At 43.6% G+C, this 26,343-nt stretch overlaps 1 protein-coding gene across 10 annotated transcripts in view; it reads left to right on the forward strand.

Moving 5' to 3' along the window:
- grm8a (glutamate receptor, metabotropic 8a) overlaps nt 1–26,343 on the forward strand; it is a 541,588-nt gene that overhangs the window by 125,675 nt on the left and 389,570 nt on the right. For all 10 annotated transcript variants that reach the window (XR_011603508.1, XR_011603507.1, XM_070991750.1 and 7 more), the window contains 3 exons: nt 13,060–13,195; nt 13,432–13,586; nt 15,752–15,889. Coding sequence is in view for 8 of the 10 variants with exons in the window: in XM_070991750.1 (XP_070847851.1) it covers nt 13,060–13,195; nt 13,432–13,586; nt 15,752–15,889 (429 nt within the window). In the remaining 2 variants the exon portion in view is untranslated. The remainder of the gene's footprint in view (nt 1–13,059; nt 13,196–13,431; nt 13,587–15,751; nt 15,890–26,343) is intronic.

The raw sequence follows: 26,343 nt of genomic DNA on the forward strand, positions 1-26,343 counted from the left end.
ACACACACACACATATATATATAGAGTTATTTTGCTTTTACAAAACAGCCAATGCTCAATGTTAGTATCTGACTCATACTCTAATGGACAGCATGGTTTCCAGTGCATGCCCTGACTGCTGCTTCCACTGCCAAGTAAATAAAGAGCTAATGTTTTCTACATGATGGCAGTATAGAGGCCGTGATTAGATGGATCAACCAGACAGTGTCTATTTCAGTCTCTCTCTCATTCAGTGTTGACTCTTGTAGTGGGAAGTGTAATTGAGATGGAGTAAAGACAAGCCACATGCTGCTAATATCACTCACCGGGTGCACAGAGGGAGGCATGGGAGGAAGGTGCGTGCCGAAGTATGCTGCCGACTGAGAATAAAGAGAAGACAGATGAAGTTAGAGCACGGATAAACAGACTCATAGACCATGTACACTTGGCAGCATGGAGGGAAGGAAGGCATGCATGTGGAAGGAGGTGGGGGGGTGAGGTAGTGGATGCACAGCTTGATACCGGTTTCATCAGAGGTGGGTGAAGACAGGGAGATGGATAAAGAAGAAGAAGAAAGAGGAGAGTCATTCAGCTTGCTATTGATACCTTCCCCGGAGTCAAGGAGCAGAAGCAAAAAGGACTGTTGGAATAAAAAGAAGGAGGAAGACACTGATACAGAGAGACAATCAGAGGGGTGGAGGAAAGAGAAGGACATGTTTCACCGTTTTCAAATTAAGGAATGACGAAAATGAGGAAAAAAAAAGAGCGGAAATGAGAGAAGAGTTTAAAGAATTGATTTGAAAACATAAGCAAGTGCATGAAGGGTGGGCAGGGTGCTGCTTTTCGCCACAGGGTTGGAAGGCAAACGGCAAGCAAGCGAGAGGAAGAGCAAACCTAAGACATCTCTGCACAGTAGGGCCCAGTGGTTTATGTCTGCTGATGGACAATCCCTGGATTTATTCATCCTGTATAGTTCATATTTGAGAGATACTTTGCAATAGGTGGCCAAAAAACTCTGCTGCGGTCGTGCCTTTCACAGCTAACTGACTGTTACAGTGCTTGGTAAATATGATACATTATTGTTATTATACAGCTCTGCAAGTGTCTGCAATGCATTTATAATAATTACTGTGCCTAGTCGCTGTTTCCTTCCTGTACTGTTTCCTACTTCGCTTTTTGTTTTTGTCTTACCTTGCAAAAAAGAAAAAAAACCAAAAACAAGTAAATAAAAATAGCAATCCCATCAACTCTCCGGGCAGACTCTGTTTTGCATATCAATTGTCCAGATAGTTGTCACTATTTTTTTATCTAATGAGACACAGCTGTGTTGCAGTTGGCAGGAGGGCTGGACAATGAAAAATACATTACTAAAATATTATGGGGCCAAAGATGAGCATCACATCTCTTCTCATCACCTGCACTTAGTTCCACGTCTGGTGACGTGATCTGAGCAGGTACACAGTGCAAACTCAAATCGCTCTGCTGCATTAACACACCTGCGCTGCACCTCTCCGCCTACTTAAGTGCAGTCAAGTTCAGGGCATGTCACAAAAATATCAAATACTTGCAGACGAGAGAAAAACCTTTTGTGTGTCTGTCGAAAATGTCACTTCACCAGCGCAAAGCCCCTCTGTGCTCCGTCATGAAAATGGAGCCCTTTGACTCTATGCAGCACTGCTGTAGCTTTTTTTTCTTTAGTCTTGTTAAAGCTTTTGGCAGTAAGCACTGTGTACATTGATGCTGCAAGAAGCAGAGCCGTGGGCCAATAAAATACACGTCAATACCTGAAGAATAGTTCATGTGCAAGACATATTGATCTGGTGAAATCTATGCATGGGGGCAGAGATGGCCAACGCTGTCGTGCATTCGCAGCACCTGGCCAAATAATAAGGCGTTCTTTGTATTTGCCGTGAAGAAAATAGGATACTGTATTGGATTTGAGCCTTTGGATGACAGTGAAGTGAAATGCTGATATGTTAAAATGTTAATAACATCAAAGAAACAGGATCAATTTGATTGCTCATCAATCAGGTGGGGCCTCGATATAATTCAATTAGGTAACACATTGATTCAGCCCTTATGCTCCACGAGAGATACATACACACCATTCTCGGTAAAACACACCCAATTTTTCTGTACTTTTTCGTTTTTATTGAGATTTTTTTAAGCAGACATATAGATTGTAATTGTGATATTGATTGTACTCACATTTTAAGGCAATTATTGCAACGCTGCTCCAACCTCAAGAGCATTTGTCAGCATCGTCATGTGGTTTCATGCACAATATGTCAGGGGGACGTAGGCAGGGGGTGTTTTTCCACAGACAGGATTGCATAAAATATAGAATGTAGGATTTAGGATATGGCCAAACAACCGTTAACGAGGCAAGCAGATGGAAAGTTGGTGACTGTGCTTGTAGCTCTGAGCTTTAATGTGGCCTCCCAAATTTCCCAAACAATTTTTAAATTAGAGAGAAATATTCCTTCAAGGGCGCCATAATTGCTCACTGGAGGCCAACAAGCACCTACAACCCCAATTCCAAAGTTGTTGGGCTGCTTTGCATAACATCAATAAAACAGAATGTGATTACTTGCTAATCCTTTTTGACTCAATTGAAAACAATACAATGACAATATATTTAATGTTTGACTCATCAGCTTCATTGATTTTTGTAAATATATGCTTATTATTAATTTTAAACCGGTTAGAACGGGGGCAGCTGAAGACTGGGAAAGTGGTGGAATGCTCCAGAAACACCTGTTTGGAACATTCCACAGGTAAACAGGTTTAATGGTAACAGGTGATAGCATCATGATTGGGTATGAAAGGGGCGTCCTGGAAAGGCTCGGTCGTTCATAAGCGGGGTTGGAGTGAGGTTCACCACTTTGTGAACGCATGATTTGTCGTCTTTAGACTGTTTTCAGTTGAATTTCGGTCAAAAATGTGCAAATCATTTGCCTTCTGTATTTATCTACATTTAACACAGTTAAAAAACCGTTTTTTGAAGCTGGGGTTGTAGAAACAATACAAACAAAACCTGTTATTCCAAATCCTCAAGATACAACCACCTACATGTTTCCAACAGCCTTTCTAACTCTAGAAAACATACAGCTATCACAGCCCAAACAAAACGTGACATCAAGCCGCATGAATTTGTCATGCAAATCAAAAAACAGCACAATAGATACAAGTTTGCCCCCTCCCCTTGCCCATATATTCATCTTTGTTCGGAAAATGTGAAAAAGGGGGTATTGCCATGCCGTGTTACCATGCCACCCATCTAACTAGAGATACATTAGCATAGCACACAATAGCCTCTGCCAACATCAGGTGTGAGGGCCTGTTGCGGCGCATACACACACAGACACGCACATATGCACACGCAGGCACACACACCACCCCATAATGCATTCACAGGCAGCCAAGCTTTTTCTTTTCATTGCCATTCAGGCATCATGTTTTCCCACACAGATGCTATCTGCAGCAATAAGCCTGTGTGGCCATTGCTATTCAGAAACCACCATGTCGGCCATATATTCACTGGCAGACTCAAATAGGAGCAAATGACTGGCTGAAGTGACGAAGGCTGGCTGATTGGCTGCTCTGCTGACTTATCGATGAAGTTCCTGCTAAATATTTAATGCATTTCTCAGTGCGTATTAAGTCTGACACTGCAATCGTCGCTTACGCACGACTACATTAACTTGCAGATGCACAATTTTCATTTCGCAGTCGGCTCTTTGTGCACTGCTGGCTGACTGATTCTGTTGATTTTGCCGAGATAAACATTGATCAGCTGTTAAACAAAGTCTGTTCTTGTGTGTGTGCTCAACTGCACCAGTGCCATGACTTGCATTTCTGGCTTCTGTTGTGTTGTAGCCTGGCTGAATCATTGGTGGATATTTGCTTATTGTGGGGACAGTTGATGATTTTTTATTTTTGTCACTGTCTGATGTGTGAGAAATCGCCAAGTCTTTGCGCCTGCAGAAATATTTAACAGATGCAGACACCATGCGCATACAGAACATATAAAAAGTAAAGTCAGAATATTTACAGACAGTTACCGTATGTGCATGTTTTTGCAGTTTAAAAACTGGAAAAATGCAAATTCAATTTGATTTCCATACTTAGCATGCTTGGTTGTCAGAAAGGTTGCAATAAAGGTCAGCAGTTTTAATGACATTTTTTCATTCATCCGTTTCACTGTTGGGAGTGTCCAGCCCCAGCGGCGCACGGGGGAGATGGAGCAGCACACCCTTGCTAATATACATGTGTTGAAGAGTAAATATACTTCTGCATTTATGGTCTTCCCTGTTGTCTGCATCTGTCTTTGCACTTGTTTTTTTTGTGTGTGTTTGCTGTGTATCTACGTGGGTTTGTGTGTGTATGTGTGCTTGTTTCCACATGCGAGATCTCTCAACCCCAGATAAGACATGGGCTGGAGGACAGCAGGGCATCCCAGCTTGGGGAGTAACAAGCATCAGCGGGGATCTGACGCTCTATTGGTGTGTGTGTGTGTGTGTGTGTGTGTGTGTGTGTGTGTGTGTGTGTGTGTGTGTGTTCAGAAAAAAAACAGCAGCCGCAACACATATATTCACACTCACACACACACACATGCACGCACACAGCCCTCGTCTGAGGGCACTGCTGTAATTGGATGTCTGATGACTGTCAGATAGTGTGTGTAGGAGAGAGAGAGAGGGAATGCATGGAGAGAAAGAAATGCCAGAGAAATGAAAGAAGAATCATCTCTCAGGGAGCGAGAGAGAACGTTAGAGCAGAAGAGTAGAAGAAAGAGAGATTGAGGCTCAGAAGTCATAGAGAGAGGGAGAGAGAGGAATAGAGAGCACCGCGGTGAGAAGTGGACATGTTCTTTCTCTGTGATCTCTGAGCTTAACTTTGACCTTGTGCTTTTTATCTGTGGCCCGACATCCAATCATACCTTGCTTATCTCCCTCCTCCATCAGTTTACACCCTACATCTTCTCATCTTTTCCATCCTTTCCTCACTCCTTCCTCTCCGCCTTCTCGTGCCTCCTGATTTTCCTCCATCTCCTCCCGTCTACCGTTCGCCCTCTCTCCATCTGTTTCCTCTCCCCTATCTGTCCCCGCCCGACTCTGTCAGTCCCCCACCATCCAGCCGAAAGCCGGCGGGATTAATCTGATTGATTGGAAGTATTGGTGATGCGTGACAGGTGGCAGAAGGTCAGGTGAGTCAATGGAGACATTAACTGACCTGTCTCCTGGCTGAAGACTCACAGAACGAGTCTCCAGTCGCACTTGTCAACTCTCGCCACAGGACTGATAGTAAACAGTTCATTTGAAAGGCTATTGGGCTCTATCTGCAGCTGATGAGCCAGGAACTCGCTTGTCCATCTGTGTGTGAACAAAGGCGCACGGCTGTCACACGGACCACATCACAGTATGTTGCATTTTTTTTTTGTCGAGAACGTTGAAGCGAAGAATCCCCGTTGAAGAGCAGATCAAATATATGTGCTCTGTTGAGCGGATTGTTGCTGCGCTACAGCTTGAAGTATCTCAAGTTCACCTCAGAGAAAATGTTTAATGCTCCGTTGATGTTCCTTTTATAGCCACTAGGTGGGCAAAATTAATTAGCATGGCTCGAGTAGATTAGTGGTAGTGACTGTTGCAGTGTTTACACTTTAATTTATGCATTTATTTAGATTAGATTTTAATGGAGATACAATTTATGACATTCATAACACTCACTGGCTTTGGCTCTTGCTTTATCTGCACACAAGCATTGGGATTCTAGCGGTGGGCTGAACACTTGAGGGTTTCCAGTCTGTTTTTTTCTGCTCTGTCTGCGCACTGCCAGCCAATGCTCATCGTGTGATATGGTAGAAAGGTTGGACCACAGAAGAGGCTTCTTTCTACGCACACGCTCATGTCGTGCGCATGCACATACGTGCAGACAGGCTGTCTTCCTATCTCTCGTGCACTTACACTTGACAGACACAAACACACACACACACACAGTCAGTGTCCACCTGTCTCCCCTCAGACCTGAACAAGTGCTGACTTCAGCTAGTCTGCTCCATCCCTGTGGTGAAGACAGACCTGCCACCCCACCCCATCCCCTACCCCAACCACACACACACACACACCTCCTTTCAGTGGGAAGGGAGAGGAAGTGAGATGTTAAAAGGCTGAGATCTTCTGTCTCTGTCTCACTCACTCACTCTCTGTCTCTCTCTTCTTTCCCTCTCCCTGCTCGAACCTCCAAATCCTCCCCTGGCGTTCAGACTCACTGTGTCCTTGTATCTCCCTCTCTCCTGCACACACACAAGAATAATGTAACATGTCTGTGTCTGCACAGGTCCAATCAGTTCTCCCCGTGCTCTCCCAGTTTTAGATGTCTGTATACTGGAAAGCAGCACAGTCTGTTCTCTATGTATAAAATAAAGATGGAGCAAAAGTCAGAGCGCTGCTTTTTAATTCAATCAGTCTGCAGAGCTGCTGCCCTGCTGCTTTAACCCGCGGAGGCAAATTTGTAGACGTTCAAATTTTGTCCTCTTTTCAGCTGTCACAGTGACATCACACTGTACCAATTCTTTTTTTCTATGTGAACAGAGGCACTGGGGAATACTTGTGCCATGCTCTAACTGTATCCAGTACTACTACAAGAGAGATACATGACATAGAATATCTACAATGGCTGCTAATTTGATAAATAATGCAGATGTACAAGAAGGATTGGGGGGTCTTTACAATGGCCGTCATGGCTATTACTTTCAATAATGCAATGCAGAGTAGATGGATGATAAGTGTTGTGCGCTGTGGTTACTACTGTAATATTAATGTAATGAAAGATGGGGATGTCATGCGCCTCCATGTTTTCTTTTATAGTGACATTTCACTTTCTGTCCTCTGTGCTCAGAGAGGATAAATAGTCAGATGTTCCTGCGCTGCACGACATTTGTTTCCATCGAAAGAAAACCAAAAATATACTGATAAGTACTGATCTATTTTTGCGATGCTAGCCTGCGTTAACAACATTTGACAAATGGTTTGTAATCTATTTAATGCGCTCGTAGGAAGACGCAAAGACATTTTAGGTGTGTGTTAATGCACGTGATTTATCAACAATTACTTCTGATGATAAAGTACAGCTGTGTTTTACTACACTGTCATTCATTATCTGTTTATACACCAGCCTCCACTTATGGGTGAACACTCATATCTGCTTATAATAAAACTGCATTTATTAAATGTTTAAATACTGCTTGTGAATGCTAAATAAAAATTTTGGAATATGTTAGCTAATGAATTTCACCTTGTGTGATGCTCTCTTCTCTGCCTCGACGTGCTGAATGTATTTACTCTAGTATAGTAGGCACCACTGCATTATTAATACAGAATCCAGGAAAGGATTACTGGGATGTCTAGAATTATAATAACACAAAGTAGATGCAGTCTGAAGGATAACTTCTGCAGCTATCACTGGATTATTAAATTCTGCTATAATATACCAAGGCTTGCGTGTGAATTAGCTGTTTAGATAGATACCACAAATTATTGTATTTTGTCTGAGAACCACTTGAAACATTTTTATTATGTGCACAGTAGATCATCACAAATATCCAATATCCATTCGCCGATTCAAACTGCTGCCTCAATTTATGCTGCGATAACTCACAGCGCTGTGGAGACGTTGCTCATAATTTTATCTCAGTGTGTAGTCACGCCGTGCTAATCGAACAAACATTCACCAAAAAACTACATTCAGTTTTTGTAAACTGAAATAACTGGGCCCAGTTTTTCCCATTCTCTTATCAGTGTTTCATTATCAGCAAATTATAAGCAATTTCAAGCTTAAGTCTGTTCTGAGCTCACATAAGCTGTCCCACCCGAGGCTTGGCTCAGGTCTGAGCAGCATCTTTTCGGGTTTGGGTTAGGACCATCTTAAATTTCCAAACCCATTTCAGGCTCTAAGGCCTTTGTCCTTTAAGGCATATTTTAATGGGAGGATGTAAATTTCCTGGGACAGCGGTTCCGTGGGTGTTGTCAATGATTCATTAGGAGGCCTCGGGAGAAGTTTCAACTCGGAGCGAAAAAATGCAGAACACAATATTTACCGCACCACTTCATCCACACCCGAGCAGAGCCGGCGTGTGTGCCGTGCGCACAGTTACTGGAGTGCACACAAATACGTGCAAAAGGCAGTGTTCACTGGGAAGCATAGACAAATTCACACGAGCACGTGTATGAAGCCACACACACGCACACACACACACACACACACACACACACACACACACACACACACACACACACACACACACACACACACACACACTCACACTCTTAAATCAGTGACTTCAAAGGCCCATGCCACAGTGCCCCAAGCCATGAACAAAGCATAAAGAAGCAGGGGGCAACTTTTAATTTTAAAGCAGTGCTAATGAGGTTTGGAGAGAAAGTAAGTGTGTCAAAATCAGTATTTGCATGTGTGCGTTTGCTGTATGTTTGCGTGAGAATTCTCCAACAGTAACAGTCCACCGGCAAGTACTTCTGTGGAGATGAATGCGGTGGGCGGCGTTATCAAAGAAGTGCTCGCTAAGCTGGAGAAAGAAATTAATTTCTTCCTGCGCGGATTTGTTGGGCAGCTCGTATGTTGTGTACTAATAGTAAGAGTTGACAAGGCGTGTGTGTGTTTGTCTCAGAGTTGCAGGCACACACATTCTTTGCAGAGAGACAGTGAGGGTGACACAGTTATATCTTAATGGAAGGATCATTAAAGGCAGGGGCTTTGATTTCACCGTCTTTCTTTCATTCTGTTACACACTCACATCTAACACAGAAATATGCGGGCAGGCACCTAAATACACACCCGCACGCTCACACTCCAGCGCCGGCGGCACAGAGACAGCTAGCTTTAAAGTTATTCTCATTACTCATTTTGCTTAGCAGGAAACCACATTACTGACTGTGTGTGTTGAAGCCATAATTCGGGTATAAATACATTACAGGATGCATGAGTGTATCCGTGAGTGTGCGGGGCTCCTCCTGCAGTGCTGAATAGAGGTTTTGTGCAGCGTACAGTGAGCCGTCTGGGGTGATGCAAATGACTGCCACTGGAGTCATCTTTTCAAACAATGCTTTTAAAATTGCTGGAAGATGCAGCCAGCTGTGAAAGAGGGAAGATATAGTAAGTGTACGAATTCAAGGTAAAGACAGAAAATGAAGTGTGTGTGTGGCGGGCGAGGTAAAGAAACAACGACGGGGAGGAAAAAGAAAAGGAGGAGAAAGAAACAGACGACATGTGGGGTGACAGTGAAGAAGAGGGTGATTATTGCCACTATAGCAGCTGTAGGATTTAGGTGCAGGTTAACCTGCTTTTGCACTCACTTGCTCACATTCAGTTCACTGTTAGTGTTTGAGAATGTCCAAGCTTCCATTGATGGCTGTTTTGCAGCTTATAGCGCTCACGCTAACTAAGTTTGAGTATGATTAAAGCTTCTTAATTGTGTGATTGAGAAACTCTGGCGCCATTTGTGCTTCACTCCTAGAATAAATGTGTTGTAAAATTGACATTCTCCTGCTGCTTTTGCTGCAATTGTTTTAATACTTTGGAGATGTATTGGCTGAAAGGTGTGCTGAAGGTGAGAAGAGAATGACAAGAACAAGATACACACACACAGCCTCTGTCGGTTAACGGGTGAAATGGTGCGGAGAGGAAGTGGAGAGTGTGGGAGGGAAGCAGATTGTTAATTAAACATTGAGACAGTGGCGTTTCCTGTCCTGAAACAGAATGAATTTAATCTCAAAACAGAATGGAGTTCATTAGCCACCATAAGGGTTTCATTTGGAGAAGTGCTGGACACACTTAACATCGCATTTATCATCACAACCCTGCCTCGTTTTTTTTCTTTAAGCGGCTGCAGAGGGGACAGATAGATGCAAGTGCACTCTCAAGACTGAGCTTGCATGCATTCATTTGCACATACGACCGTATGCACGCACACATGCACAGAAACAGACAGAACAGTGCTTCACACGCACGCACCCAGAGAGGTAAACAAACGAGGTACACTCATGCACACGCAGACGTACACAGAAATAGACTCAAGGAATTAGGATTTAGTCACATCCTGTTCCACGCTGAAGCCTCAATAATCAGGTTATTAGAGATAAACTGGGAGCTTGGTGTGTTGCCGCTCATTGGATATCATAATTGAATTAGCCTGTTGTAGATGAAGGCGCTACAATTGCTGAATCATGTAATAAACTGGCTATTACTCTGATCCAATACAGCTGAGACCATTCTTTTATCTGACGTCGCACATTAGCGTGCCCGGCCTGTGATGTGATGTTGCTAAACAATTAATTATCCAGTTTTTATCCTTGTGCTTCCAGGGGTGAAACTGCTCTGACTGTAAGCAGCGATGCTGCAGTTGAAGGTTGAAGAATGATTTTCACTCCGATTTCTGGAAGTGTTGCGACTAATTTAGACTTTATCTGATAACGAGGGACATTATTGACATGTTGACTGCCACATCATGTGTTTACTGCTCTCTTTATTTATATGATGGCGCATTATCTGGTGCCATCAGCCACAGCGTCTGGCCCTGGAAAACAATTGGCAGCAGAGGGCTAGTTATTTGATTTGGCCCAGAGAAAGCTTTCACAGCATGTCAGGTACCTGAGATGCAGGTTTCTAAACCCGGCTCTTCACTGAAATCAATACCAGGGCTTGTAGTTCACAGGAACACTTTTTCACATCTGACCAAACTTTTGTCTCTCACAAGGAGCTTTCCACTCAGCCTCAACAGGCGCCACAAAAGCACGGCCTCAAAAATAGCTTGAGATATTATTGTTTACAAGATTTTTTCGCCTCTTCTCTCTTTTTCCCTTCAAGATTTTCGGTCTGCGACGTGAAGCAAAACCCTCTTGTCTCGAGTATCGTGTGTGCAAGGGTTTTGATGGTGGATCTCTCTCTTCCAACGCCGCCTTTTTATTCAGCAACTTCTGCTTTCAGCTACGCTCTGCGAGTGATTTGGAAGACGATGCTTCTCCTGACCTAGCCTCGCAGCTTTCCTTTCAACGGAGCCGCCACGGTGCACTCCAGTAACTGCCGTTCGCTTTTAACGAGCTGCTTATTTTTGGCGCCATCAAAGACGAGAAAGCGTTTTAGGGCGAGCAGCGTTTGGCTGCGACACTTGCAGCGAGGTGTGTGTGTGTGTGTGTGTGTATGCAAACACTTGCACACAGATGCACAGATATGATTTGATATTGTATTTATCTGGGAAATCTGTTCTCCACGGGGCCAGTTATTAATGATGGTGGGCCATAAAACAAAGAATGATTTAATCACTTTCATACTGCTCCAAGGGCAATGCAGAGAGAATGCAAACATCAATGCTCGTGCATGCGTGTGTACACACTGTTTGCCTTGTTTCCTCATAATTTGCTTTGTGTGTGTATGCATACATAATTGTATATGAAGCTGGTGATTATCCTTGAGAAAGTATTGTAAACGTCCAAGCATTTGTCTTTGGTCTGAAGGGTGTGTGTGTGTGTGTGCGTGTGTGTGTGTGTGAGAGGGGTAGACAGGGGTGCCATTGCAGCTTTTGTCACTGTGGTGATTATCCTCAAGAGGCTTTTAATTCGAGGCTAATGAGTATTTGTTTTAACAGTCATGCACGCTGCTATACGTGCGTCTGCTTGGGTATGAATATGTGTGTGTGTGTGTGTGTGTGTGTGTGTGTGTGTGTGTGTGTGTGTGTGTGTGTGTGTGTGTGTGTGTGATTAAGGGGTGTGATATAGTGAAAGCGACAGACTGTACAGATGTTCAATAAATGGGCTGGAACAGGCAGGGGAGGAAAGGGGACATCATTCACACTCTCACAAATGCACCCAAATGACAAAACTGAGCACGCACACACACACACACACACACACACACACACACACACACACACACACACAAAAGACATGGATAGTCTGTGTCAGTCTGACTGTGCGCTGGTTAAGGATAAAGCAGATGTAATGTCTGACAATGACATAATCCTACACACACACACCTTTACACCTTGAGCTGGCCTAATGATCTAATGAAGCGGAGCCAATTAACAGAACAAAGCTTAAATATAAAGTCAGGATTAGCGCAAAGCAGTATGGGATGCTGGATCCGGTGCGTGTGTGTCTTTGAGAGTGCTCCTCAGTGTGTGCTTGTTTATGTGGGCGCCCCCCTTTTTTCAGGACGGAAAGTCGTGCGAAAGCTGTTACATCATTCCTGTCCCTGTGTTTCCGGGGTTTCAACATGACTGATTTGTGTGTGCGTGCGTGTGTGCAAGGCGTCTTTCTCATTATCACATATTGTGAGTGAAATGACTAATATCGCTGTGATTGCTGTTGTTGTCGTTGTCAGCAGTAGGAAATGAAAGCAGTGTGAAGTGGGTGCACAGGATGTTTTGAATGGAAATGTTGCCCCATTCATATTTCTCCCTTGTTTTTTGCTCTTTTCTCAGCTGCAGTCAACACCTTCCTTTCTCATCCTGTCCTCCATACTCCACAACTGGTCTTTCTTTGCCGTGTCCACCATGCCGTCGTTACTCCTCTCTCTCCCAGCCTTTGTTTTCTTGTATTTCCCTGCTCCAGGCATCGTCTCATCTCACCCAGTTCTCCGTCTCCTTTCATAACCTGTCTGGTGACATGGTGACTGTATCTGTGATCCTCATGTGTTTTAAATAATGCCTGACATATTGCGTGTTGATGTGCTGTTTTGGTATTTCCCAAAATCACTCGGCCAGCGATGCTACATCCTGCGGTTTTGATTCGTCTTCTCTTGTATTTCTCATGGCGGCTGCTGATGTTATGCTAACCGACCGTTTATTCTGAGATTTTTCTCAAAGTGCTGAGGCTGCTGGAAGTGTAAAACCACATCACTGCCACGTACCAGAGGGAGTGTTTACAACCAAGTTTAGAGTTTGCGAAACTGGGTAGAGGCCAAATCATGGGAGAGCGACTGAATATGAGTGATGAATGCAAAATGAAGAAATGCAAATCTGGGACTGAAAAACAGTTAATGCATTCTGTCTCTCGCTTTCTGTCCCAGGTGGTGTGTGTATTGCCCAGTCCTTGAAGATCCCCAGGGAGCCCAGGCCAGGAGAGTTTGACAAGATCATCAGACGCTTGCTAGAGACCTCCAATGCCAGGGCCATCATCATGTTCGCTAATGAGGACGACATACGGTACGTGTTACGCACTTAAACAAGTCCCCCGATGCCACTTCTCATAATTTTTCTGCTGCCATCACTTGAGTGACATTTTCTGTTCCACTTTCGACTTGTTCTGCAATAACATGAGAAATATACCTGCATGTTTTTTTCATTTTAAAGCAGTAATGACTGACTATTCCTTCAAGACAGTTATAAAATTATTCTTGGGCTACATCAACACGTGAATTCCCTGTTCTTCTCTCAAACAGACGAGTTCTGGATGCTGCGAAAAGGAACAACCAGACGGGCCACTTCCTGTGGGTGGGCTCAGACAGCTGGGGTTCTAAAATCTCTCCCGTGATTGGCCAGGAGAGAGTGGCCGAGGGAGCCATCACCATTCTTCCCAAACGAGCGTCTGTGGATGGTAAGAAAACAGAAGAAAACGAGACACACGTAGAATAACGCCGTGTCCTTGTGTCATGGCGCATACAGTGAGTCACTCCGAGTAGATAAAACTTTTAAAAGAATGCTGGGAAATGCTAAAAAAGTTTCATCCACATGGTGACTCCACACACCTGGCTGTGTGATAAATGAAAAGAAGCTGAAATTGTGTGTGTGTGGGTGTGTGTTTGAAATCTAATAGATCAAATTAAGGTTTACAGGAGGAAAAGACCAGAAACAGAAAGTGAAATACACTCATGTTCCCTCACTCTTGATCCCAGCGGGCAACAAGTTTTTGCTATTAGGCCAGGGAGGATATCCTCATTTGCTCTCTGTCAGAGCTCCCTATTAGATAATTGACTCCTGGAGGGACACAAAGGCGACAAGATATAAACCTAAAGTAAGAGGAGAGAGAGCCCATGTAGAGGTTTAAATGAATCAAAGTCCGCTTTGGCTGGTCGACATGAGGAAGCACGACATGGGATCTTCAGAACAGAGAGTAATGTGTGATGGAGCCAGTGGAGGATTAATGAAGAGCGCAAACATCATTACCAATTTATGAGGTACACCTGATAATCTGATGTAATATAATCCAATAACCATGCAATGCATGATCCCATGCATGTGATGTGACTCTTCAGAATACTTTACTTTTATCCAAAGTGACTTACAATAAGTGCATTCAACCATGTGGATACAAGCCAAAGAATTGAGGGAGTCATAAACTTCAAGTGTGCTGAGCTGTTTTAGATGCTGCATTCAGAAACCGTAAGTAGATAGAGTAATGTATTTTTTTCGACAAGTTGTAGTCATCTGGGCACAGGATAACAAGCTTTGTAAACAGCCCGGCTAGCTGTTTTCATCTGCTTCCAGTCTTTATGCTAAGCTAGTTGTCTTCTGGCTCCAGCTTCACATGTATTGTACAGCGTAACACAGAGAGTGGTATCGATCTTCTCATCTAACGCCCAACAAGAAAGTTAAATAAGTGTACTTCCCAAACTGTTTCTTTAATCAGATAATTGTAGGAACTATGGTACCCCTGCACAATTGCCCACACCTAATTTGAGAGGCCTAAACTCAATGCTGTTTGACGAAAATCCCATTACCAAAAAACGCTTCCTGAGCGTCACGTCTGCGATCCTAGTTGACACGTGCTACCTGTTGAGCTGCACGTGGAGTCAACCCACTGTTCCCAGCAGTCTAAGCATCAGCTGAGCCGCACAGGTGCACACAGGACCAGTTTCCACGACAGCAGAGGAGATTAATAAAGGCAGCTTTTGAGTCAGGCATGGCACTGGCTGTCCAAGACCATCTGATCGTCCCCAGTGATTCCACCCCTCCTGTGGTTTGTTTCAAATGCACTGTATCGCCATAAACTACAGTCCCGGAGCTGTTAGAAATGGCACTTTATTAGTGATGTTTAATGCTTCTCGGCAGTCTTCTTGGGACAGACCAGAGGTCCACAGGAACAGTGAATAACTACCGTGTTCAAGTAGCCAACACACCGCTGATGATGCTGCGGAGGGTTATGCAGCAGTGTGGTGACTGAGGACGTCTTCTAACAGAATCTGGTTTTGCCATCTTCTCCTCACAGTCAACAAAGCAAAAGCTGTTTTCCCAATTAATTTTGGTGTGAACTAAGTAGTGTACAAGGAGTGTTTTTGCCGTCCTCATTTCTCTTTTCTTTAGCCCATCTCTTTATCTCCGCTGCCAGTCTCTGACAGGTATTTCCATTCCTGTGAGTGGAGTAATGTGTTCTTCGCTGTTTCTCTCCTCCTCTCTGCTTATTAAATTGGACAAGTTGCCAACGTAGAGAGCTCATTCTAAAATGTTTGCTCTCCCCGCTCTCGGCTCCAGTATTTGATAGGATCTCCAACACTGGATGGCTCCAGAGAAATGGCTTTTCAATCGTGCTTTAAATCCATAGGCTATTCATAACATGTGCCTCTGTGAGTCAGAACACATTACGCTGCCATGAACACTGAATTCTTACAAGTACAGGCTTGCTCACTGGAAATGAAGCCCTTACATTCAGAATGATGCTGGTTCACTCCTCTTTGTGGATGGGCATTCAGTACAGTTTGAAAAACTAGAAGCCCCTCTTCACCCTACGTATTTTAACTTTTACCCCTTCTGTCATTTTTACAGCGTTTGATCGGTATTTCCGCAGCCGCTCGCTGTCCAACAACAGAAGAAATGTTTGGTTCGCTGAGTTCTGGGAGGAAAACTTCAACTGTAAGCTGGGGATGCACGGTAAACGGCCTGGGAGCCTGAAGAAATGCACAGGTGAGGTTCTACACCTTTAGAATGATACGAGATGTCTCTTTCCACCATCTGGTACAATACACACTCTTTAGAAGGTAATTAGATGTGTTTTGTTTGGACTGCTCCAAAGTACAGACACAAAAAGCAATAGAGTGATGAAGAAGAGTTGCTCCTAGCTAGAGTGAGGTTTCACACCTGTAACTGAGGTTCTGAGAGATCATTTTGCCAGTCTGAGAAGAGCTGTTGCAGCTGCACAGATGTTCCATAGAGGGTTGTAAGTTTTACCCTCCAACAGATCTGGCAGATGGTCAGTTATAATTGGTCTCACTTCATCCCTGCACCCCGTCAAATTGATCCTGGCATCTTACTCCGTGTCATTCTTCTGTTTGGTTTGATGCAAAACAAAAAGCTTCAGCTTTGCGAAAGATTGAAGTCACCAGAGGAAGTCTTCGCTCTGAAAGCAGCCCGTCTTGCTCGCCTTTTCCAATTAGGCCGGCCCACAAAAATCTGTGCAGATTTACCACATCACTGTGGATTGTCTGAGGCTTCGTTGGAGCATCCTGGCGCCGAAGATTTGTCAACAGGGACAAACATAGGAGTTTAATTAGTATATATATATATTGTGGAGAGCGCTGCTGCCTCCAATAAGTACCCCGAAGCACAGATCACACTCGCTGTTGGGCTCCAAGGAGCTATAAAGCCCAACAAGAACGATTGTTTGTGTTATCAAAGCTAAAAGGGAAATTAAATAATCTTTGGAGTCTGTACTTGGAAATACGGTAATTTTGTCTCTTTCTTGTGTGTGTGTGTGTGTGTGTGTGTGTGTGTCTGTGTAGAGTATATGTGTATACTTGTACTCTAATAAGCACTTTTTTATCATGTTTCGGGTGTGTGTTCATGATGTGTGTGGTTTGACCTGCATTTTGATATGATGGCAAAATAGCAGCTTGTTATTTTACACAAGCCCAAGCACTGCTACTGATGTGTAACCTGCGTGCCTTGTGCTGTGTGTGTGTTGGATCTAGACAGGGCTTTGTGTGCAGCACCTACAGCTGCCGCCACCGGCACAAAAAACGGCACACTTACAGGAGAGTTAAGGTTCTGTATGACCCGTATGCTGCTGTATGTTTATAGCGTGTGTGTCACAGTGAGCATTCCCTGTCTGATGCCCACCATTAGTTCACATAATTAGGTTTGTAAGGGCTGTGACTCCCATTGACCGTCTATTACTAGCCATGGCATCTGTGTATGTGGGCGTGTATGTGTCGAGGGGCCCTGTAGTCGTGCGACAGAGTCCATTAATTCCAAGTGCTGGGGTTCGCGACCTCCAAATCATCAACACAGAAGCCAATCAGCAGCCTGCTGCTCAAGGTCGCGGCGGTGACACAGCTGATGGGTGGATGTGGAAATGGGTGTGATTATTGCATGTGATTGGGCTGAGAGGGAGAGACAAATAGAGAGACAGCGTCAACACGTGCAAATAAGAAAATAAACAGGAAGAGGGACTGATGAACAATGTTTGGATGCACAAATTGGAAACAGAGAGACAAAGAAATGATAATAAAATACATGAATAATGGAGAAAAAGCATCAAGTGGGAGAGGACAAACCAATGACGCACATTGAGACTGAGAGAATGAGGAGGAAATGAAAGAGAAAGCTTTCTGAAACTCGACTAATTTTGATCAAACGTGACCTGAGCACAATCCTCAGCCAGGTTCGATGATCGCAACCCGTCCAAAGAAGATGGGAGGCAGCGTGAAGCGTAAAGGGAAACAGGATGTGGTCATTTGCAAACGAACTGACAACAGTTATGCAAAGTGTTTCTGAGGCCATGCAGTAACATCCATTTTACAACCATGAGTTCACAAAGTGGTGAACCTTTTTTCATTTAAAAGTTTTTTTTATCACGGGTGAACACTGTGTGCCTGCTTAAGGATTGTTAGCGTACCGTCAGCGGCGCCATCATCGGCAATGCAGAAACATGCCGTTTGAATTGGTTTAATTCTAATAGTTGACCACTAAGAGATAAAGAAAATGAACTCCTAAATGTCACGTCGCATATTTTAATCCCGTCTTGCAATTCCAAGCAATTATTTGGTTCCGTCTGATGCCGAACGAGTGCATCAGTGTTTCATCAGCCGGCGTTCGGCTGAGGCTTTCATTCACCACATGACTCATGCGACTCCTCTGCTTCCGTCTTTCAGAGATTTTTTTAACTTGATTGTTGCGGAGCACGTTGCATGAAGAAGCTAACGCATATTTTATTGAAATGCGCCCAGGGATTTTTTTTAAAACCAGCCAGGCATCTGTTCTCCCGTCCAATAGATTCATTGTAATAATTTATTTACAGTACATTACCTCAACTTTCATCTGTCACCGTTTCATAAAGAGGATAGCAAGAACAAAGTAAAGGAAATCCAGACTTCTGAGTGTCACAAAAAGACTTTTTTTCCCCCTCCTCAAACATGGCTGACATACTCATAAGCACATCAGCCCGGACTGCTCCGATACTGAAATAAAATCTGTTGAAAGCGTGCAGTCAGGTAAAACTGATGCCCGAGGGGAAGCTGACTGAAGCAGACACCAGATCATAGATAGGCCTACGTGCACACTTACATGCTCACAAACACTGACGTGCCCAGTGGCTGCAGATACAGTCGTGGATGAGCTCACAAGCTCGTGCTAATCAGTGTGGCACTTTGACACCTGATGGTCAAGGCCCACTGGCCTTGTTTTTTACGAAGATGCGGGCTTATATATGTCTTGTCTCACTCTTTAATGATTGATCCGCTTACCTGAGCTATGAGCCAGAATTGCTGTTGTGATTGTTGGAATCTGGCTTTGCTCTGATCAGTGAAGCAGATCAGGATGCGCCTAATTGGAGTAAAGTGGCGTAAAAATGATGCAGGCTTAAATATAAATACATCAAATACATGACCGATCTCAGGCGCGATCTGTCGCCGTGCTGCGATTTTCCACCCCTTCCATGTCGCAGAAATGTTTTCCTGTGCTCCCATCATGCTGTGCAGGATGGATTCAGCGCTCCTCATTGAACACGGCTCTCGCCGCTCTGTCACTCTGGCTGATCTCTCAGATCATCACATCCTCGTTCTGCGGAAGCGGCGTCTCCCTCCTGGCCTGAACACAAACATGCCGGGGCAGACCTGCACACACTCACACGCACACACACACAAACAAAGCAGAACAGACATGAAACCACTTCTCATGCACACACACACACACGCACGCACACACACACACACACACACACACACACACACACGCATTCTGTCCACACACTTTCCAACCCTGGCCCATCAACAGATCTCTTCCACCAATGAATAGTATTGGTTGTGACAGCAGCTGTAAGCCTCAGGTACACACACAGGAATTAAAGTGCAGTTTGAGCAAGGAACAAGGTTGTTACACTGTTGTCTTTTTTCTTTGTCTTTTCTCCTTTGTGGGTTGTGTCACTCTCTAGGGAATGCAGCCAATATTTTATCTTTCTTTCCCTCAGCCTTTGTGATCTTTCTTTACTTTGTTGACTGTCAATCTTTACTCACCTCTCTCTCTCTCTCTCTCTCTCTCTGTCTGACTTTCTCTCGCTCTGTCTTTCTATCTAACTATCTCACATTTCTTCCTGTTCTGTAAAAATTCAAGTTGAAAGGACTTGATTGGCACGTGCATATCACCATACTGTGCTGACAAAGCTCGAAATGAATATTGACAGTATATTATTTAAGCACAAGGAAACAAAAAAATGGTTTCGTATGGAGTGCTTATGAGGCGTCACAGGGAGTGAATTGTGGGTTTATAATGCTGGAAAAAGCCTCTCAAAGATTACAGTTCACGTGCAAATGCCTCCGTAGTGATGTTGGTCAACATTTATAGCTATTTTTAAAATGCGTCTGTCTGTCTTCTTCCCTTACCCACCGCTTTGCCTCCCCCTCCCTCACCCATATTCTTACACGCTCAGTCAAATCTTAGCTGTCTCACTTGGTCACAAAAATGAATCAGCCGTATCATTTGGTTATATTTCACTGTAAATGCAGCAAATGAAAGCCAGATCTGTAAACAAAGCAGACTTTTACATCAGTGCTTACATTTGGAAAGTTATGATGGGCTAGATATCTGAGAAGGGCTGTTTGCAAAGCTATTTACAAAGCTATTTGTAATAATGTATATTTTATGCAGCTGTATAGTTTGCACTTGTGTTTCTTATTAAAGATGAATCTAGTGTTACATGCAGGGTTTAATGGGTCCAATAACACTCAGTCAGATGCCTTTTCATCCTACTTAACGGGGGGGAAACACATGGTGGAGATACAGGGGGTGAAGAGCGAAGCAAGCAATGCAGAATCCCTTTGATTTGAACCCACAGGACAATTAGTAGAGGGACATTTTAATGCATACGTTATGTACCCAGGCAACAGGCGTCATGAGTTTATGATTCTGGACAACAGTGTGTGTTCAGGGAAAAACAAAAATTGAGATCAGGTCATAGAAAAAATGATGCCTCAGTTATTTTTATTCAATTTGGAGTCACACCCATAAGAGAAGTATGCGCTTCATTTTACCATCCGCAACAAGAAATTAAAAACTCTCTTTCAGGTGAGAATGGGACTGAAAAGGATGTGTGTAGAAGTGGAAACTAAGAGAAAATCCTCTCATAATAGTTTAAGCTCTCTGGTCTACTTTCCCTGATTAGCGAGATTACCATGAGACTGCAGTTCCCTTTGCAGCTGCCTAATGAAGGTTGTGCTGTAACTTCCTTCCTACTTAATGGGCAAACACAGAAGATTATCAAATGCTTACACATGCCGCACACACAAGCATGAAGCTTTACATTTCCCCAGTTTAACATAAAATATTAATACTTTACAGAGTGTTATTAATGGGAAAATTATCTTCTAAAGGCTGCTGGGTGATGATTTGGTGCCTGGGCTGTCTGAACACAAGGATGTTTTTCTTTGTAAAAAAAAAAAACTTCTGAAGATGCAAAGTCTTCATCCAACACTTGTGATATGTGCATAGATCTGCGTGTGTGTGAGATCCACACTACGTTTCCAGGAGTTAATTAGATCCTAACTTAGTCCAGGCATGCACACATTTACCCTCGCGCACAAACACATGTTCACTCGCTGCAAATAGACCATATCCTAACGAGGTCGATGGGGATGGAGAGTTATTAGACTCGCAGGCTGGATAAACTGTTCCCTCCCCTGTGAAAAGGCCTCTGGGCTGAACAGGCTGAAGGATGGAGACAAACACAGATGGAGAGCTTGATGGACAATTAGAGACAGACAGGCGCAGACAGACAGATTGCAGACTGTGAGACAGAGGTGGCGACAGACAGACGGTATTTAATGACTCATTGCAGCATAACTTTTCAGTATAGGTGTGATCAAGTGTCATTTAGCTGCAGTGTAATGACCCTTTTTCATCTTCCTGGAGAGGACATGGTTATCTGCCTGCTCCCATTGATGACTCTGCATACGTGTATGTGTGTGTGACTGACTGATGATGATGCAGTCACACAGTACAGAGCAGGCGATGCAATGATTGCCTGGATTCAAACTTCATCTGTGTGGATGTGCACACGGGCCTGCTTGTTGGCATCATAGGCAGTACTGAGCAGTTGAAAGCACCAGTTTTGAGCTGCCCATCTATCACTGTTAAGTCTCACACTCACACACACACACACACACACACACACACACACACACACACACACACACACACACACACACACACACACACACACACACACACACACACACACACACACACACACACACACACACACACACACACACACAGAGTAATCCATCTTGAGCAGGTCCAGGGGACCCACTGCTCACTGTGGCCCAGGCGCACACCACTTTGTCACTGATACACACCCAAAAGCACACCTGCAAATGGAAATGGCACACAACTACTCCAGCACGAAGATAAAAGCAGACTTATGCTGGTCCCACGGTAGACGATAATTGGGCAGATTTTGGGTCCAATTAGTCCCTCCCGACAATAGTCGGGGCGTTCCTGATTGTGTGAGAGGTTTACAGGCATAATCGTATCGACTGGATCAGACTCCCTGATTTCAAATTGAAATCTGGAGTGTAAAAGGAACAGAAATTGAATATTGAGCAGAATCCTGCAACAGCCAATGAGAGTGAGCAGACCAGGGAGCGTCACTGACTGGATGTTTTTACTCCAACAGCTTCATCCACTTTTTATTTAGTTTTTTCAGTGCAAAACACAATTGCTGACGGCTGTCCGCCTCCTTGTTTGTTTCTTTGTATGCATCGATTCGAAAAAGCTCTTAAAGCAGCACTGACTTAAAGGTGTTGTGGTGAATGTGTTAGCAAACAGCTTCTAAATTTCACAGAGGAGCAAAGCCAACAAATCTAAGTCCAATATTCACTCTCTTTTTAGCTCTATGTTGGTCTCCACCATCTCCTTAGGGAAATATCTGTCCGTTCAGCTGCTAAATGCTCCACTAGGTGTTGTAGTTTTTTGCCCAAAAAGAGTGCCCTGCTGTGTCACTGATGAGAGCAGTGAGAATCAACAAACAAAACAATGAGCTGAAAGATGCTAAAACGCTCTGTGGGTTGGTGAAAATCCTCTGTGGGTGTGTCACTGCGAGCAGTCCCTTTCACATTACACATGGTTATTTGACCAATTAGTAATCTAAAATTTTAATTAGTGTGGTTTTTAATCTAATTACTTTGGTGATAAAATCACTTGATTAGTTTGGAAATGACAAACTGTGGCATCAGAGGTTTAATTGTAGGGCACCCACAGCTGGACAGTTTTGGCCATCATCAGCCGTTTAGACAGAGCAAACAGGGGCTTGTTTATTGCCGGAGTTACTGTGACTGCATGTGCTCTTTGCCCCTGTTTGACTCTGCTTAAGCGATGTTGCCACTTCCCCAGATCAGAGCAATAAACACAGGGAGTGAAATGTTAGCACAGCGGATAAGAATGATGTCCAAAACGATAAAAAAATAAGACCCAGGTTGTAAACGCTGATTATTTTTCTCAATGTAATTTCTTCGACGCTGAAGTAGTTTAAACAGTACTAAAGGGTGATTGAAGGGAATATGGCTTCTTGCCCTAATGACTTTAAAAAAATCCAATACGACTGACAGTCTTATGACCCAGAGCCAAATTTATCATTGCATTTACTCGCTTCTTTCTTCCCCTGTGTGTCATGTGCAGGGCTTAAAATATGAGGATTCGATGCAAAACTGTGGAGCGCGTCAGCAGATGTGTTTGTTTTTGTGCGTTCCTGCTGCTGCATGAGCGCCTGCACGGTACGCACACACGAATATCCCACATGCACATGTGTAAAAGCACACACACATTGCTGCATGCAGTGACAGGTTGCTGCAGGTTAGAGAGGCAAGGGAAACAAGTGCTGCTCTGCTAATGCGATTTTCCGGTTTGTCCTCTCCAACAATACCTGTTTTATCAGCTGCAAGCCCTCCGCCTCCCCCCTTTCTCCCTCTTCTGTTGTTTCATTTGTTCCTCTTCTTTCTCTCAACCCTGCTTCCTTGAACGTGCCGTCTTTTTATCATCCCTCATTTCTGCTTTTGTTAAGGTTTCTTCTTTCCATCCATCTGTCCTGTTTGATCCAAATGTCTCCCTGTCCCCTCTCACTACCGTGATCGTGCTCTTTCTCTGCCTTCACTTGTGTCTCTTTTTGTTCCATCTCTCTCTTTTTTGTGCGTGTCAGGGTGTGCGTATATATATATATATATATATATATATATATATATATATATATATATATATATATATGCTTGTTCACTAGTTGGACAGACATAAAACACACAGTCCCTCCAAAATTCTTGTTTATTTGTTCTTAAAGCTGTGCAGAAGAGAGATTAAGGGAAGAATGGACTGACAAAAGGAAATTAGAAAAAGTTGAAGGCAGAGAGAAAGAGAGAGAGAGCTAGTGAGCATACCCGAGCTGTGCCAGGACAGTGATTCAGCATAATATGAATAATGACTAATGAATAATTTATATCAGCTCTGTGTACTATCAGCAGTAATATATACCAGTAATAATGTAGAGATGTAATATATATTAGCCACATATGTCTGCGGCATCACATTACTCATGAAAAGTGGTATTCTGCAGCCGATTGCTCTGTGTGGAGCAGAAAACATTCCCGCTGCTGTCTGACAGGAGGTCTGAGGACAGAGGGGAGAGTCGACGAAACGGGAGGATAAGAAGAAGACAGAGGCAGGGACAGAGAGAGGTTTGTTAAGACAGCTAATACCCAAACATAGAGTATGGTCAGCAGGAAAGCTCGACAGCCTTTTTGGGGAAATTCTGGTTCATTATATCTCTTTTTTTTATATATATATATATTTTTAGGCCATCATTTCTATCAGTAATAGCAGGACTGTGCTCAGCAAATGAATTAGTGAGATCAGGGAAAGCAGTCTGGTGATCGTAAAGGTTTTATAGAGTAACTTAACAGCAGCTGAAAAGTGTCCTGCTGTCTTTATTACCTCTGAACCTGCAACCATGGCTAAGAGTCATGTCACGCTTTCCCATCTCTGCACTGTCATGTCTGTATTGCTCATATTGTTTTTAGAATATTCAATTTTCTAGCGATACTTGTGTTCATCTTATATTTTCTTGGGCTATGTGTATTGTTATGCACCACTGTACCAAGGCAGATTCCTTGGATGTAAAAAGCTACTGGGGGACAAGGTAGGAAGTCAAACCACTGGAGGTCTTAATCATCGAAAGTATTATCCAAACTCCATTGGAAACATCTACAGAACTTACAGACCAACCTCCTGGTTCACCTTTGACCTACTGCGCCCACAAAGTACCAACATTTCGGGTGTGCTGTTCACAACCTCTGAATGAAGTGCTTCATACCTCAGTCATCTATCCTAAAGCCTGTCTCTTGATGTGTCCATGTCCAGTTGGACTTTCTGATCCTTCAGTGATGTCAACGTGTTCTCAACAATGATGATGTTACCATAACCTTCGAACCACATGTCCCTAAATATAAAAATAAGACTGAAATTGGAATAATCTGGGATATTACCTTTGACTAAATGGTCCAATCGGTCGTTCAGTCGTCAAACGAGCATCTTAACAGCCCTTTCGCCAGCCTTTTCTGGAGTTCCTAGTCAAAAAACTAAAGCTGATTATCTTCAGCAGCGTGTTTACTGACAAGTGATGCTTGACTTCTTGACAGATTTTTTTTTTTTTTTTCTCCACACTTTTATTTTATTTTATTTTATTGATCCGACTGTTGGCTCTGCACACACGCATCCATACTCACCAGCCGAATGATATTAAAATGATACTTGACATTGATCTCTGATTCCATACACACACACACACACACACACACACACACACACACACACACACACACACACACACACACACACACAGTTTAGACACCACTTGTGTAACAAGTGGAGACACACACACACAGTTATAAAAAAGCACATTCTCCTACACATGCTGAATCTAATGACTGGTATTTGTGCAGCGGTGTATTGACATAACCCTTGGCTTCAGTGCTCTCTTGTCAAATCATGTAGAGCAGAATCTCCGTCTGATGCTCATTTCCTATTCTCTCCTATTGATTATTCATTTCTGTCTTGGCAGATTAGCCCTGCAGCTAGCTCAGAGTCAGACAAGTGTGGTTTTAACAAGCAAACTCTGTGTGTGTGTGTGTGTGTGTGTGTGTGTGTGTGTATATGTGGGTGGGAGGGCCACTTCCCCCCCCCTCACCTCATGTTATGCAGCAAAAACATGTTTAAGCAAAACAGGTGCGTTTGTGTGCAGTGTTATGACAATGATTTATAAATGTCTATGCATTTTTATGTGTGTGGGCAGCATTCCTCTATCCTGTCATCTCCCTGACGTCTCTCAGACATGTTTGATGAATGAGAGAAAAGCTAATTAACCCACCTTTATGCAAATGTATTCATCCCCCTCTGAATTAAGTTTGCATTATCCTGGGATTTACAAACACGTCTCTTCACTTAATTATTCCCACGTTCGTCTCGTCTGCACCCTGGAAAGGAAAATGAATATGCGTGTAGTTGGTATGTGAGCCCGCCTGAGAAATCAGAAGAAAAGGGAAGAAAAAATAATTCAGGCAGCTGGAGTGGAGAAGGAGGGAATTGAATATGTGTTTCTAATTGATGTTTAATTAAGGAGCTTGTCCAAATCATTAGTCTGTCTGTCATCCGTGATGCCATCAATCAGTCTCTGTGTAAAACCTGGCTGGCACGCTGGTCCATGAAGGCATCCATCAAGGCACTTAGCCAGTCAGCATTCCTGCATTAGCCTCACCTCACTGCCTTAATGTATTGGTTTAGGTTTGTATTAGACACAGCACTGGCTTCACTAGAAAGGCAGCGAAGCACGTATTTTAGTGGTTTCTCTGGCATCAGTCTCTTCGTTGAGCCTCCTGGCATATGAA

This window comes from Chaetodon trifascialis, chromosome 22 (assembly GCF_039877785.1).
Source record: "Chaetodon trifascialis isolate fChaTrf1 chromosome 22, fChaTrf1.hap1, whole genome shotgun sequence".
Taxonomy (NCBI): Eukaryota; Metazoa; Chordata; class Actinopteri; order Chaetodontiformes; family Chaetodontidae; genus Chaetodon; species Chaetodon trifascialis.